This window comes from Gobio gobio (assembly GCF_949357685.1).
Source record: "Gobio gobio genome assembly, chromosome: 25".
In the NCBI taxonomy this organism is placed as follows: Eukaryota; Metazoa; Chordata; class Actinopteri; order Cypriniformes; family Gobionidae; genus Gobio; species Gobio gobio.
This window is the reverse complement of record NC_137121.1, coordinates 8769683-8785656: the sequence shown is the minus strand read 5'-3', so window position 1 is coordinate 8785656 and position 15974 is coordinate 8769683. Positions and strand designations below refer to the sequence as shown.

The following is a 15974-nucleotide window of genomic DNA, read 5'->3' as shown; positions in this document are numbered from 1 at the left end:
GCCCACTGATACCATCGGACGTGCGGTTGCTTATTATTGCTCTGAAACTAAATGTGGCCATTTTACGTCTCTCCTACGTCACTGCATTCCCATGATGCAACGCGAAAGTAAGCAAAAATATTGTGTAAAATGCTATTTTTTGTTTATTGACACATTTTAGACGCACCACTCGATTGATATCTGGATTGGTGTCATCGTCGCCTTTCGTTTGGTTAGCTTGTTGTGAGATGTCATTTGGTTACCGTCTGTGTAAAGTGTGGCATGTTTGACGTACTACTCACCGTATTTCATTTAATCTTTAGCTTTGCGCAGTGGCAGTATCGTAGCCTATGAGGTTTATCCGAGGCGCGATTATTGCTAATTGAAAACTTTACCCAATACCCCGCCGAGACGACTTGAAATATAGTCGGCTCTGGCAATTTTTGACGGTCTTCACGGAGACTGATTAAATGGTGAAAAATAGATCAATAAGAATTAATTGAAAGGGAACGTTTTGAGTTTTTTTGAGTACTTAAGAATAATTAAATATGAAACGCACAGCAGTAGCTTAAAGAGCTGAAAAATAATTCAGTTAGAACTTTACTTATTTTGCAAAAATCATGTGACCTATAACGTCCGATGCTTCGCTGAAACCACGTGACTGCTTCAGCATCTTCACTTCGCCTACTAATACTACGTCCTAAAAGTATGTACTCTTTTTGTGAAGAAAAAGTACATACTTTTGAGTGTGTAGCAGAAAAGTATGCAAGCTTTGGGACATACTTCTTCGTCATCTTTAACGGACTCAGTTGCTTAGTCCCGTCACCGTAAACTGCCCTGTCAATCATCGTAACAGTTAAAATCCTCCACATTCAAATTTATTTCCTACCGTATCGGAGAGAAATGTAGTAGCACGTTGATCTGCCACTCGTGGGTCTTTAATGCAGAGACTCCTCTCATGAGTTTGCAAAGTAAATGGCCAAACGTATCATTACAAAAGTTCACAATGCTGCTGCAGGTGAAATGTGGCTAACATTGAATAACTATCTTTTCGTCAGGTTAAATACTGATAATTGCTCACTCAAGCCCCTTTATCTCATCCTCTCTACTTAGCCGTCAGACTCGCATAACCGTCATGTTTGTAGTTTTTTTTAACACTTTTTATCCGCGTTTGTAGTTCTCGCAATGGGTTGTGGGCTCAGCCGTTAGAGTGCGCATCGATCTGCACTTCGAATTCTGACCGGAAATAGTAGACCATTTGGGAATCTTTGGAATACTCTTTTCAACATACTACGATTTGGGACATACGAATTATTTTTTCGAATACTATTTAGTACGGATAGTATGCGAATTGGGACGCAGCATCTGTTTGTGGTGTCCTGTTCAAAAGGAGCGAATTTCCCAGTGTGTTATTCCCCCCAATACCACACATTTTTGTATGAAGGCTTAATAAACTTGGCTATGAAATATAGTTATAGAAATGTAGGCAGTTAGACATACCGGATTTAATGTATGTTTAATTTAAATCGTGTCAGTGTATTGGCACTAAAATAAGTAAAATAATCAGTTCAACAATGTCTTTATTTTCTTTCAAATAAAATAAAACCAGCAGTTGTAGCTAATGGTGTCATGACAAATCTGGTCCTGCCTTGAAATTGGGTCTCCCTAAACTGTCAGTTAATGAAGTACTATATACAATGTTAATTTAAAATACACATAGCTTACTATATAATGCGTACGAAACACATTAGTGCATAATAAAATTGGACATTTGACAGACACTTTACCACATAATTACATAAAAGAGGATTGAGAATATGTAGGGTAAGAGCAAATGTGTGTATAAACTAAGCCATCAGGCTAATCGCTTATCTGTATGCTATGCTAGTAACTAATACAGACAAATGGTCACGTAGTTGAAACAGCGTTTTTCATAACATGATTTTGTAGGAATTGTAATCAGGGGCTAATGAGAGTATTTTACCTATTAAAAGCAATTGGAACCAACCAAATTTAGACTTATTTTAGTCACTTAGGGTTTTAAAGGAGCCCAAGCAACTTACTTTAGGTATTCTCTTTAGCGCCTGATTACACTGTCTCTGATATATTAATGCAACGTCTATATTTAAATTCACAAAAACCACGCAATTAGTCAACGTCTATGAACAATATAACGGTATAACCTCGATTTAATGATGTTATTTCGCCGTATATCCCCTTACTGGCCGCGTCAGGAACAACAGCGAGGAGTATTTGGTATATTTGCCTGCTTCAGGTCTGCAGCCTGAAGCCAGAGAACGCGGAGTGATACGAGAGGTGTAAAAGTAGCACCGGTTGTGAGTGATTGTGATGATCATCTGTCAGATACTGATGATGATGATCCATTTGTCACAGAGGAAACCCAGTGAAACGACTCTGGTCCGTAAACATATGCAGTTAAGTCTAGCAAACTAAGAATAATATAACGAATAAATACAATTATTATCATAAAAGTTTGTCCAAACCGCACCTTGACGTTTCTGCGGCGATGGAGAGCAACAGGTGCGCTGGACTCCCTCACCGGGCGGCTCTGGTTCTGGCTCGGGGTGGCAGTAAGGGAATCCCTCTGAAGAACATCAAGAATCTGGCCGGTGTTCCTCTCATCGGATGGGTTCTGAGAGCTGCCTTGGATTCAGGAGTCGTTGACAGGCAACTACATTTGATCTTTTTTTTTATTATTGTTTTAATATGCTTTTTTAAGTGTTCATTAGACTTTTCATTATTTGTATGAAGGCATTCTTAAATTTGCCTAAAGAAAAAGTGACATTTATAGCCTATAGGGGAGAGCGGGGCACAACCTAACGCTTTTTGACTTGTTTGTGTAAATCCACTTGGGGTTCAGAGTATTTATTTTTTCACATTCATTTCACTGTCTACAGTCTAGTACAATTATGTGGTTTTGTTTTATTAATACAATGTATACTTTTTTCTTGATTTACCCCGAAAGAATGGTAGTGAAATGTGACACATGCCCCATAGGTGGGGTAACACGTGAAGGGTACATTGTAACATGACCAAATGACAGCTTGTATCCGATATAATAAAAACATATCCAAGACAAACGGAAATATTTTGTCAATAAAATACAATTATTAACTTTTTAAAATAAAATAATGGCACACATTTTTGAGTTTGACAACTAACACATCGCTACAGCTATAGACTACAGCATAGTTAAAAAACATAATAATAAATAATAATTTCTGAACATTGACTCTCAGTCATTATTCACCTTTTTCTCATGGTTTCTCAAAATAATTCATAAAACTATAGAATATAATAGCGTAATTCTAATAGGGGCTCATTGTGACAATGCCCCACCTGCACAACTGGGATTTAAACCCGGCTTGTGTCTTTTGCTGGTTAGATCAGCATTAAAGAACTATCTCAACTCTTAAAGAACAGATAGAAGATTATAATAGCTAATATCAGATTTGTCTCATTTTAAATCGGGGTTGTTCCCCGCGCTCCCCTACGCGCATTAAATATAGCCTGTCTTTTAACAAAGATGAAAATAGCGTTTTAGTCTTGCTTTGTGTTTTGTTAGTAAAATGAGTTATTTTTACTAACTGTGACTGATGTTACTGTGTGTGGCAGCGTGTGGGTTTCCACAGATCACGATGAAATTGAACGGGTCGCTAAAGCCTGGGGCGCGAAAGTTCATCGCCGCAGTCCTGAAGTTTCCAACGACTTTTCCAGCTCTCTGGAGACCATCCAGGAGTTCATCCGACTGAGACCCGGTGAGACAGACCTTCATCATCACGCGACTTTCATTTTATTAATGATCTTACTAACTTACTGACATGCCTGATGACGGGTAAAGATGCCCCAAGAACAACGAGGATTTACTTTTAAAGTAACATATTTAGATATAAGCATGTGCTGGAGGAAGATGACTCAGCCACTGTGTTGTTATTGGAAATAAATAAATAGTAACCTTTGCTAATTTAGTTCCTATAACACAACATGTAAAATAGTAAAAGAGGTGTATGAAGCCTTTAAACTTTTACAGAATGTATAAATTACTCAAGTTAAATATAGATTTATCCAAAAATTATTCGGACACATGATATAATTGTTTACTAGTGCAGGACACTATAGTTCATTTATGTAAGTGAGGATAGCAAAATAAAGTCAACTGTGACATTATACCCAACAAGTCTTCATACAGTGACTAAAATTGATTTAAAAAATTGGACTTTGAACTGAACAAAATGAAGCATTGGTTGGTCATTGGTTGACCTAATTTGGTATTATTTAATTGTGTACTGTAATTGAACAGCTGATTGGTTGATTGTAATCATTATCAAGATGAATTTGCTCTGAGTTCTTGTCATTTTATTAACATTTTCTAAACTATAAACTGTGATAATGTGAGAAAATGTTGATGGTGTCTCAATAAATTTTGGTTTGACTGTAAGCATGTATTATATATATATATATATATATATATATATATATATATATATATATATATATATATATATATATATATATATATAATTACAAACAATTAAAAGATGTAACATATTTAAGGGTTTGCCTTTATCAAAAACCATTTATGATCCTCCAGCTTTATTGTATTCGCTGTCTGTGTTTTAGAGGTGGACATCGTCTGTCATATTCAGGCGACGTCTCCATGCCTGCACCCTCATCATATCAGAGAAGCCCTGCAGATGATCACCGAAGACGGTTGTGACTACGTGTTTTCAGTGGTGCGCAGACACCAGTTCCGGTGGAACGAGGTTCATGGGAAAGGTATCTCGAAAACATCTCACAAGGAAACAACTGTAATTTTTTTTTGATGTTTAGTGACAGTCTAAATAGTTTAGATGCCAGGCCAGGAGCTAAATCTGAAATTCATGAAGTTCACAAATCTTTCACCTCTGCCTAATTAGCGGGTAAGAATCCGACTCCTCTGAACATCGATGTGGCGCACAGACCTCGACGCCAAGACTGGCCTGGGGAACTCTATGAAAATGGCTCTTTCTATTTTAGTAAGAGAAAAGCCCTGGAAAACGGCCTTAAACAGGTGGGTCATTATCAAAATATGGACAAACCTGAACTTCTCAGTCATGGAAAAACAGTTATTATGTTATAAAAATATTATAATATAAAATTGACTCTATATTGTGTTACACATTTAGTTTTTTTTAAAGGGTCATGAATTGAGAAATCAACTTTCCCCTGACCTTTTGATATATAAAAGGTCATGGTAATATAAGAATATCCTGTAAGTTTCAGAGCTGAAAACTTCCTTGTTAGTCAAAGAAAAGCTTTTATTGACACCAGGCCCAGCAAACGATCGATCTCAGAATATGTCCCACCTTGACGTCATTGTGTGGTGAAACGCCGCCTCAACAGAAAAAGAACAACGCCTAATTCTGTAGCCCCGTCCACTGACTCGTGCCTGAGATGATATAGGCCTACATAGAGCAAAACCAGATCAAATTTCGAAGCAATAAACATACCGCAAAATCTTCATTCAGATTCTAATACTATGAATGCATGGATGAACTTTATTTTTAATGAATATCCAGCTCACGTGGGGAAGACAGCTTGCGTGTCTGTTCCTTCATTTCACCACGGATTCGTTTGTAAACGAGACTGGATTTGCAGACAGGATGAGATTACATAAATGAATGAAGCAACACTAATGTGAGTAAAACATGTTTTTTATATGTGATCGTATTGCATTGTTACAGATCGTATTGATTAAGTGTCTAACTGAACATAACTTTTTGATTCGGGATCAGACTCGGACATGTATGGGCCAGGGCTCGCAAAGCCCAATGTCCCGGGGCTAAGTGTTTTTCAGACGGGCTACCAAAATGTAAGCCCGGCCTGCCGACGGGCTATCATAAATAGTGAAATAACATTACGTTCTTGATGTGTGTTGTTCACTCTCTTGACTTGACATGCGCGTGCGTGTATGTGTGTACGCTTCGCGGTTATATCCACCGATCGGGCGGGCCAAGTAATAAAAAAATAACATTCCAATGAATCGCGGGTGGATGTGAGATACATCTTTGTGTTTGTTTGATAAAGACATTTTGCGAGCCCTGTGGGCGGATTCCGGTGGCCGTTTCCCCACACGCTTGCAAAACAATTCCCACATGTACTGACAAGGGAGCAGAAGCTCATTAAATATGCAAATCTTATCCAATCATAGCGGTGGGCGTTTACTTCCAAGTCTTCAGTGTGGCACGCCCATCAAAACCTATAGTGTTCCAGGAGAGAGGCTCAAAACCAGGGTAGAAAATAGCTTATTCATTATGATGTTTTTGAATGTAAAAACCAAGCAAACCTCATAAGTTGACCTCAGACAACAGTATAAATTTTTTTAAAAAGCCAGTTCATGACACCTTTAAGTCCAGTTTCATCTGGTACACCACTTATGACATTTACAGTTATTTATTTATTTTTAAATCTTTTTTCAGAGGTTAACGTTAAGCTGAAATACAAAAGAATCCAAATGAAGAAAAAAAAAACTGAAAAATAAACAGTGCATAATATTAACAGTTTGCAAAAAAATGCTTGTCCATTGATTTATTATTATTATTTGATTTATTTTTTAGTTGGACAAGATCGCCTACTATGAAATGCTGGCTGAGCACAGCGTTGATATCGACGTGGACATTGACTGGCCCATCGCTGAGCAGAGAGTTCTGAGGTGTGGTATTTCAACAAACACTGAGGTCGGACAAAACACAATAATGAAAATATAAACGCAGCCTTTTTGTGCAGGTTTGGCTACTTCGGCCGAGAGGAGAAAGCGGCGGTCAGGCTGTTTCTGTGTAAAGTGTCTGGCTGTTTGACGAACGGTCGGATATACACGTCGGTTTCGGGGGAGGACCTTGTGGCCATCAATGCTCGAGATGTGGCAGGCATACAGATGCTGCAGAGAGAAGATATAGAGGTAAAGTTGTGTAGTACAAATAATGGGGCATAGTACCTGTACAGTGTAAAAAAAAAAGTAACAGTAAAATACTGTAAAGAAACTACAGTAAACACCTGATCATTTATAAATGGCAAGTTCCTTTACTACAGTAAAAAACTGTAAAGGATATAACAGGATATTTTAAGTGTAAGTTTACATTAAAATACTGTTAAATGTACAGATTTTGGATGCGGAAACAAGCAGTCCTCTTATAATGTACAGTAGCTATGTTTCCATCCACCTATTTGTACCTGTGATTTTTTTATGCTAATTATGGGATTTGGCATAAAAAACACTGAATGGAAACACCAAGATGTAAATACATAAAAAAAATTGCATAAAAAACGTATGTGCTCTATTGAGGTTGATCTACAGTGCCCTCCACTAATATTTGCAGCCCTTGGTAAATATGAGCAAAGGCGGCTGTGAAAATAAATCGTTCATTCATTCACAAAAAAATTGCACAAAACTTTTACCTTTCATTGAAGTAAAACAATTGAAAGTGGGAGGAAACTCACATTATGAAAGAAATGTTTTTCTCTAGTTCACGTTGGCCACAATTATTGGCACCCAATTATTGCAACCTCCTTTCCCCAAGATAACAGCTCTGAGTCTTCTCCTATAATGCCTGATGAGTTTGGAGATAAGAGAGCATTCCTCCGTACAGAATCTCTCCAGATCCTTCAGTCTCCCAGATCCATGTTGGTGCTTCTTCTCTTCAGTTCAGCCCACTCATTCACTCATAGGGTTCAGGTCAGGGGCTTCAACAGTTTTACTTCAATGAAAGGTTAGAATTTTGTGAATTTTTTGAATGAAAGCTCAAAAGGATAAACGAAGCAGATTTATTTTCATAGCTGCCTTTGCTCATATTTACCAAGGGTGCCAATGTTAGTGGAGGGCACTGTATCTCAGCTTGTGGAATTTATTATTATTTTTTTTTCAATGTAGCATCATCTGTTTCATAACTTTCAACAGGTGATCCTCATATCCAGCGTGAATGAGCCCCTGTCCAGGGGTCTCCTGGAGAAAGTCGCCCAGCAGGCCGGATGTGGCCTCAGGATTGGAGAGCAGCAGGGGCTTGAGGTGGAGCAGCTGATGAGAGAGAAGAAACTGCGGTGGGATGAGGTGGCATTCATGGGTGAGCGAGTCATGTTAAAAAATCCAGCTAAACCAGTCAAGTCACCCTTATTTAAATATCACTTTGTATAATACAGATTGTTTTCAAAGTAATAAACAGGAAAGTAACAGAATCAATCATGCATATTATCATCAAATATGAGACAAATTCAAATTCCGCTAATAGTGTCATATTCAGCTCAGTTCAGTGTTGATTCAGTTAAATAATGGTGATGATGTTGCAAAATTCATGAATTGAAGTTATCATTAAAATCGCGATTAATAGCATCCAAAATAAAAGTTTGTGTTTACATAATATATGTGTGTGTACTCTGTTAATTATTATTTATATATAAATACACACACATTCATGTATATATTTAAGAAATATTTGCATGTATATACTGTATATATATTTATATAATCTATAATAAATATAAATATAAATGTTTTATATATAAAATAATATTTTTTTCTTAAATATATACATGCTTGTGTGTGTATTTATATATAAATAATAATTAACAGAGTACACACACATATATTATGTAAACACAAACTTTTATTTTGGATGCGATTAATCGCGATTAATCTTTTGACAGCCCTAATATATATATATAAAATCAGTTATATGTAAAACTCTTATAGTTATATATAAAACTCCTCACTTCATTCTGGGACTTTTCCAAACTCCCTTAAAATCGCAGTAGTTAAGCCTCTCCTGAAAAAGAGAAATCTGGATAACTCCATATTGAGCAACTACAGACCAATCTCAAATCTCTCCTTCATAGGCAAGATCAGTGAAAAAGTTGTTTTCAGTCAGCTGAACAAATTCTTGAGCTCAAACGGATACTTTTGCCAATTTTCAATCCGGTTTCTGACCACAAAACACAGAGACAGCGCTCATAAAGATAATAGATGATATTCGCCTCAATACAGATACAGGCAAAACATCAATTCTGGTACTACTCGACCTCAGTGCTGCATTCAACACTACATTCGACAACATATTTCTTGACAGGCAAGAAAATTGGGTTGGGCTTTCTGGAATGGTCCTCTCTCTATGCAAATGTTGGATTGCCCAAAACTTCCTTCAGTTAAACAAAACTGGAATCACTACATTTGTAAGCAAAGGTGAAATTCTCATGGTGAACACATATCTTGAGGCTAAAGATCTAATCAGAGTCAGACCTGAGTTTCAGTAGTCCTGTCAAAGCAATAACCAAATCAGCATACAATCATCTGAAAACTATTGCAAGAATTAGATGCTTTGTTTCCAGGCAAGACTTAGAGAAACTCGTTCATGCTTTTATCACTAGTAGGGTGGACTATTGTAATGGTCTTCTCACCGGCCTTCCCAAAAAGACCATTAGACTGCTGCAGCTCATACAGAATGAGCAAAACCAGAAAATATGACCATATCACGCCAGACCTCAGGTCTTTACACTGGCTTCCAGTTACATTTAGGATCGATTTTAAAGTACTATTACTTGTTTATGAATCACTCAGTGACCTAGGACCTAAATACACTATAGATATGCTGATTAAATACAAACCCAACAGATCACTCAGATCATCAGGATCAAGTCAGTTAGAAATACCAAGGGTTCACTCAAAGCAAGGAGAGTCTGCTTTTAGCTATTATGCCAGCCGTAGCTTCCAGAACAGATCAGATGTGCTCCAACAGTAGCCACTTTTAAATATAGACTCAAAACACATCTGTTTAGCTGTGCATTTACTGAATGAGCTGTGCCACTGTACGTCCGACTGATTGCACCTTATCTTATCTATGCATCATCTTTTTATTCTTTTATTTACTGTTTTAGTTTCCTTTTTTCATTGTTGTTTTCATTTGATTCTTTTTAGTTCTCTTTACAACTGTATATTTCTATTTCTTCTGCATCTGTCACCATTTTATTTTTATCTTTTAAATTATCTTTACAACTGTTTTAATTATCCTTGTTTTTATTTTTTATTCTTACACATGGTATTCTTATTTCTTATGTAAAGCACTTTGAATTGCCATTGTGTTTGAAATGTGCTATACAAATAAACTTGCCTTGCCTTATATTACATTTTAATAATATTTCACAATATTACAGCTTTTTTTGTATTTTTAATAACATAAATGCAGCCTTGGTGAGCAGAAGAGACTTCTTTCAAAGTAGTACAGTTTCCAAACTTTTGACTGGTAGTATGTATATATATATATATATATATATATATATATATATATATATATATATATATATATATATATATATATATATATATATATATATATATATATATATATATATATATATATATATATATATATATATATACATATATATATATGTATATATATACGTATATATATACGTATATATATATACGTATATATATACGTATATATATACGTATATATACACAATATATACAAAAATTATAAACACAACACTTTTGTTTTTGCCCCCATTTTCATGATGAAGAAAAAGATCTAAGATGTACACAAAAGGCCTATTTCTCTCAAATATTGTTCACAAATCTGTGTTAGTGAGCACTTCTCCTTTGTCGAGATAATCCGGCATATCAAGAAGCATGATTATTGCACAGGTGTGCCTTAAGGCCCGGGTATACTTCACTTACCGCGCCCGGACGCGTCAAGCGCGCAGTCCTGTCCGCGCGTCTTTCAAAGTATACTACACACGACAACGGATGCGCGCAGATGATCGCGTTCGACACATGCGCAGTAAAAAAATGTCTATGCTCTACCAGACATCGGAAGGCAGCACTGAGTCCTGTCATCAACGGGACATTCGCTGGGCATGATCGGAGAAGAATTGTAGTGCATCCACCATTGCAACATAGTTTGGAAGAAACACTGAAGAATCAAAAATTCTCTCTTTTTTTCAAGTGTGTTGTTTTTAAACCGGTCTTTGCACACTCTTCTTCGATGGCTGAACACTGTGCTCAATACTGTGCGTATTGCCACCTAGTGGACTCTTCTGTACTGCTGGCGCATGCGCTGTTGCACGCGGACCGGGAAAATTTGGGCTGGCGCGGACGGGGTGTGCGGCCGGCCACGAGCCCTCCGAGTGACGAAAATGACGTCATGCGGGCGGTGCACGAACGTGGACGGCCGAAGTATACCCGGGCCTTTAGGCTGGCCACAATAAAAGTCCACTCTAAAATGTGGCCGGGGGTCCAAAAAAAAGTAAATATCTGGTACGACCACCATTTGCCTCACGCAGTGCAACACATTTCCTTCGCATAGAGTTGATCAGGTTGTTGATTGTGGCCTGTGGAATGCTGCACAGTTCGTTGCCGTAACCAACTTGAGTGGGCAAATGCTCACATTCGATGGCATCTGGCTCTTTGGAGAGGTGTTTCTCACGGATGAATCCCAGTTTTCACTGTACAGGGCAGAGGGTAGATGGCAGACGGTGTGTATAGTGTTGTGTGGGTGAGCGGTTTGCTGATATCAACATTGTGGATATAAGGTGTGAGGTAAGTGGTCACACCAGATACTGGCTTGTTTTCAACCCCGCAAATACAGTAAAACTGCTCATTTTAGAGTGTCCTTTTATTGTGGCCAGCCTAAGGCACACCTGTACAATAATCAAGCTGTCTAATCAGCATCTTGATATGCCACACTTGTGAGGCGGATGAATTATCTCGGCAAAGGAGAAGTGCTCACTAACACAGATTCAGACAGATTTGTGAACAATATTTGAGAGAAATAGGCCTTTTGTGTACATAGAAAAAGTCTTGGATCTTTGAGTTCAGCTCATGAAAAATGGGGGCAAAACAAACAATATTTATTTATTAAATCCATTTTATAATCCGTGGAGTTGGTGGTCCAGTGGGTTAAACCATGGAACTGATATGCAGAAGGTTGCTGGTTTCGATCCCAGCGGTTACCACCAGTGTGTCCTTGACCAAGGCACTTTACTCCACGTTGCTCCAGTGGGATTGTCCCTGTAATAAGGGCACTGTAAGTCGCTTTGGATAAAAGCGTCTGCCAAATGCATAAAGGTTTTACCCTGCCTTGTATTGTATGGGTTAACTATGCTTTTTACATGTAAAATTACTAAAATAAAGTGGAGCACTTTATTAATTAATAATTTAGATTTGATTAATCTATGCATCATAGGCTGTCAGGTAGAGCTTCAATCTAGAGCATTTCGCAATGTTTTACACTTGAATGTCCAAACAAAGGGTGTAAATGAACCAAATTTTTATTGAGCAGTCTGTGATGTTTTCCCTCACAGGTTCAGAAGCTGAAGACGTAGAGATCCTATCCCAGGTGGGGCTGAATGGCGTCCCGTGTGACACACCTGTGGCAGGTCTCATTGCGGCTAAATACACCAGTCAGAAACACGCCGGCCACGGAGCCATTCGGGAGTTTGCCGAGTACGTTCTGATGATGAAGAAAAAGAGCACATCACAGGTGCACCTGGATCACATCGACAGGGCAAATTTTTAAAACGGTTTCCAGTTTCTATTTTAAAGAGTCGGTTTGTGTTGCTGTAATGACATGACACTGGATCTCATTTGAATGAATAAAAACATGTGTGTCTGTGAGCAAAAAAACTGTGGTTCTACTTTATCTCTTTACTTGATCTCTCGCTCGCTGTATATTTACTCGTTCCTTCAAATGGAATGTTCATTTACTTATTGCCGATCATTTTATATTAATGTTGAATATTATGCTGTGTGATAAGGAAATGTCCTCATTTCAGTGTTATCAAGGACAGTGTTGTGCAGCAGTAATTTTCCATTGTCTGTCAGGTGTAAATTACAAGTCTACAGGACTTGATTAATGCAAATTCCCATTGTGAACTCATTACATTAGAAAGAGGTTTCTGTCTTAGTATTTAAGGGATGTTGCAGAAGGGTAAGGGCGCGATCCTTTACTCAGGTCAGCTTGTAGTGCTGAGTGCCTTCTAGACACTCAGTGTTATGTAATTGTCAGGTATCCCCATTGACTTTGGGACGTGGGAACCGGAAGTGCTAAAATGCTAACTCGCTCCTGCGTTTTGGCCTACAAAGTGATGTCTGCACCACTCTAGGTACTCAAGATTAACATTAGATTGGCAGAAATGTTGTGTGTTATGTATGATTGTTTTTATCTATGTATGTATGTATGCATGTGTATTTTAATTTTCAAAAGTTTGGGGTCAGCCCAGTGAAGTTGAATAAAAAAAAAAACGTGTTTAAAAGTCACGTAACACAAGCCACACTTTCCACACAAGCCACACTTTCCATTATACTTCAAATTGCGAATTGAAAATATGCCCAATGGAAACGTGTCAATTTCGCAAAAACTCCCATACACTACCAGTCAAAAATTTGGCCACACTTTCCCATCAAAGAGAATGGGAAAGTGTGTCCAAACTTTTGACTGGTAGTGTATATTGCAAAAAAAGTTTTTACGCTCGCATGATGGGGTTTTTCAGGCAATTTGAAAAAGGACATTTCAGCAAAAATGCAATGGAAACAATTTTTTTCGCATTTACAGATCACCTGGCGTACTTAAAAGTCGATCATTCTTTACAGATGGCGCGGTATGTTTGGACAGAAGACGAGACAGAGTTCTTTATTAAACTCGTCTCGGTTAGTCATGTAACCTCAGTTCCCTGAGAATAACGGGAACGAGTATTGCGTTGCTAGACACCTATGGGAAAATTCCTTTTCTCAAAATATTGAAGCCTTTATATTAAAATGCAGTGCAGCTGCACAGCCAACATTAGTGCAGAGCTATAAGCGTGCTGATTGGTTGGGCTGCGAGAACTGCACGAACCTATGGCGAGGCGGCGTATCTGCGCGATCGGGGAGCATAGAAATCTCGCCATAGAAATCCAACTGAAGCGATGAGACCTGGGTGTGACGCTTAATAGCACGGCCATCTACACAATACTCGTTCCCATTATTCTCAGGGAACTGAGGTTACGTGAGTAACCAAGACATTCCCTTTCGAAAATGGTTCCTCGTATTTGGGAACTCAATTCAATCACGGCGTGCTATTAAAGCTGATGACCTAGCTCTGAACTCTCGCCTGAGGAAAAAAGCCTAAGGCTTTAGAGTAGAACTTTGGCCAGAAATCCAACGGGGCCCGGACAAGGGTCGGAGCCCATGGAAGGAGAATCTAGTGGTCTGGGCTCTTAGAGGCCAACCTCACTATACAGAAAGGACAGTGCAGGGACTTCCAAATTGTAAAATCTCACAAATGTGGATGGCGAGGACCACCCGGCCGCCGCACAAATGTCATCAATTGGTACACCCCTGGACCAGGCCCATGAAGAGGCCATGCCTCTCGTGGAGTGAGCTCTGACGCCTATGGGGCATCGAAGGCCCATAGAGGCGTAGGCTAAAGAGATAGCATCTACTATCCAACGTGATAATCTTTGCGTCGTGACCGGAAGCCCTTTGGTGTGGCCACTGAAGCACATAAAGAGCTGTTCTGACTGCCTGAATTGGGCAGAATGCTCTACATAGACTCTGAGAGCCCTGACGGTGCAGAGTAGGATTAGATCTCTGTCTTCCTCCGACGAGGAAAGGGCAGAAGGTGAAATGACCTAGGCTCTGAACGGAGTTGAGAGCACCTTTAGTACATAACCATGTACATTTACAATTTACATTTAGCAGACGCTTTTATCAAAAACGACTTACAACTGAGAAATACAGGAAGCAATCCGTCATGAAGAGGCAAAAAAAACACAAAAAGTGCCTGAAATAATATGTTTTGGACATTACCCAGAGCAGCACAAGCTAGAATAGGGAGGAAATATAATTTTTATTTGATTTTTTTAAGATGAGGTTAAGTGCTCGCGGAAGAGATGAGTTTTCAGCTGTCTTTTGAATGTTGTCAGTGATTCTGCATTCACAATATACTGATTCATGACCTAGGAAGCTAGGGAGCTGATTGAGACGCACCCAGGACATTCACAGACAGCTCATTCTCTTTTGTTTTGGGGTTTTCAACCTTTTCTGTCAGCCGAACCCTATTGATGCAAATGCTTTAAAACCTGATTCCAGTGTGACAAGAATGTCCTGGGTGCGTCTCAATCAGCTTCCTAGGTCGTGAATCAGTATATCGTGAATGCAGAATCACTGACAACATTCAAAAGACAGCTGAACATGAATGTGGCTGACCCCTGATCGGTGCCCTGACTACTGAACTATGGAGCTGATTGAGACGCAGCTCTTTCAGCTCAGAATCGAGTTTTCTTCGCGCTTGAATAGACTGAAGAAAAGTGAAGCCGCCAACGTCCGAATATGGCGCTGACATCTTGCGCTGATTTGGTACCACATCCCACAGATGCTCGATTGGATTGAGATCTGGGGAATTTGGAGGCCAAGTCAACACCTCAAACTCGTTGTTGTGCTCCTCAAACCATTCCTGAACCATTGCTTTGTGGCAGGCACGTTATCTGCTGAAAGAGCCACAGCCACCAGGGAATACCATTTCAATGAAAGAATAATTGAATGCAATTAAAGCAAATAAATGACCAAAATAGCCAACGTGAAGCTGCGTCATTAACATAATTCACGTCACGCATTATTTACAAGCACCTGTAACCCTGGTCTGAGGAAATTTCCATTCTAACCCTTTAACCCGATTCTGATGTTTGTGATCAGACCATTTTAAGCCGTAGTTAAACTCTAGGAAAGTTTGCAGTGATCCAGTAATCAAAATGATCTAATTCATTCAAACAATCAGTCCAAAACAGCGCTAATGTAAAGAAGGTCAGGCTGATTAGAGACTCGCATTGTGTATTTAGTGAATTATTAATTCCAGTATGTGTGCTTTGCTTTAAACACGAGACCTGTCATATTCTGTGATTGTTTCTGAAGAATTTTGGTGATGCACAGGAGCCGTATCAGTGGCGTAACTTAGTAACACCAGGCCCCA

General features: G+C 38.7%; 1 protein-coding gene across 1 annotated transcript; it reads left to right on the top strand.

Annotated features, from left to right (window-relative positions):
• Positions 1-2506: 2506 nt before the first annotated feature.
• Positions 2507-12644, top strand: LOC307121805 (N-acylneuraminate cytidylyltransferase B-like; the record flags this gene model as incomplete). Its single annotated transcript, XM_079809563.1, has 8 exons — positions 2507-2667; positions 3616-3758; positions 4621-4776; positions 4917-5050; positions 6597-6691; positions 6766-6937; positions 7934-8096; positions 12331-12644. 8 exons carry the CDS (start codon positions 2507-2509, stop codon positions 12543-12545), a joined length of 1239 nt encoding a protein of 412 aa, XP_079665689.1. The 3' UTR covers positions 12546-12644.
• Positions 12645-15974: the final 3330 nt, after the last annotated feature.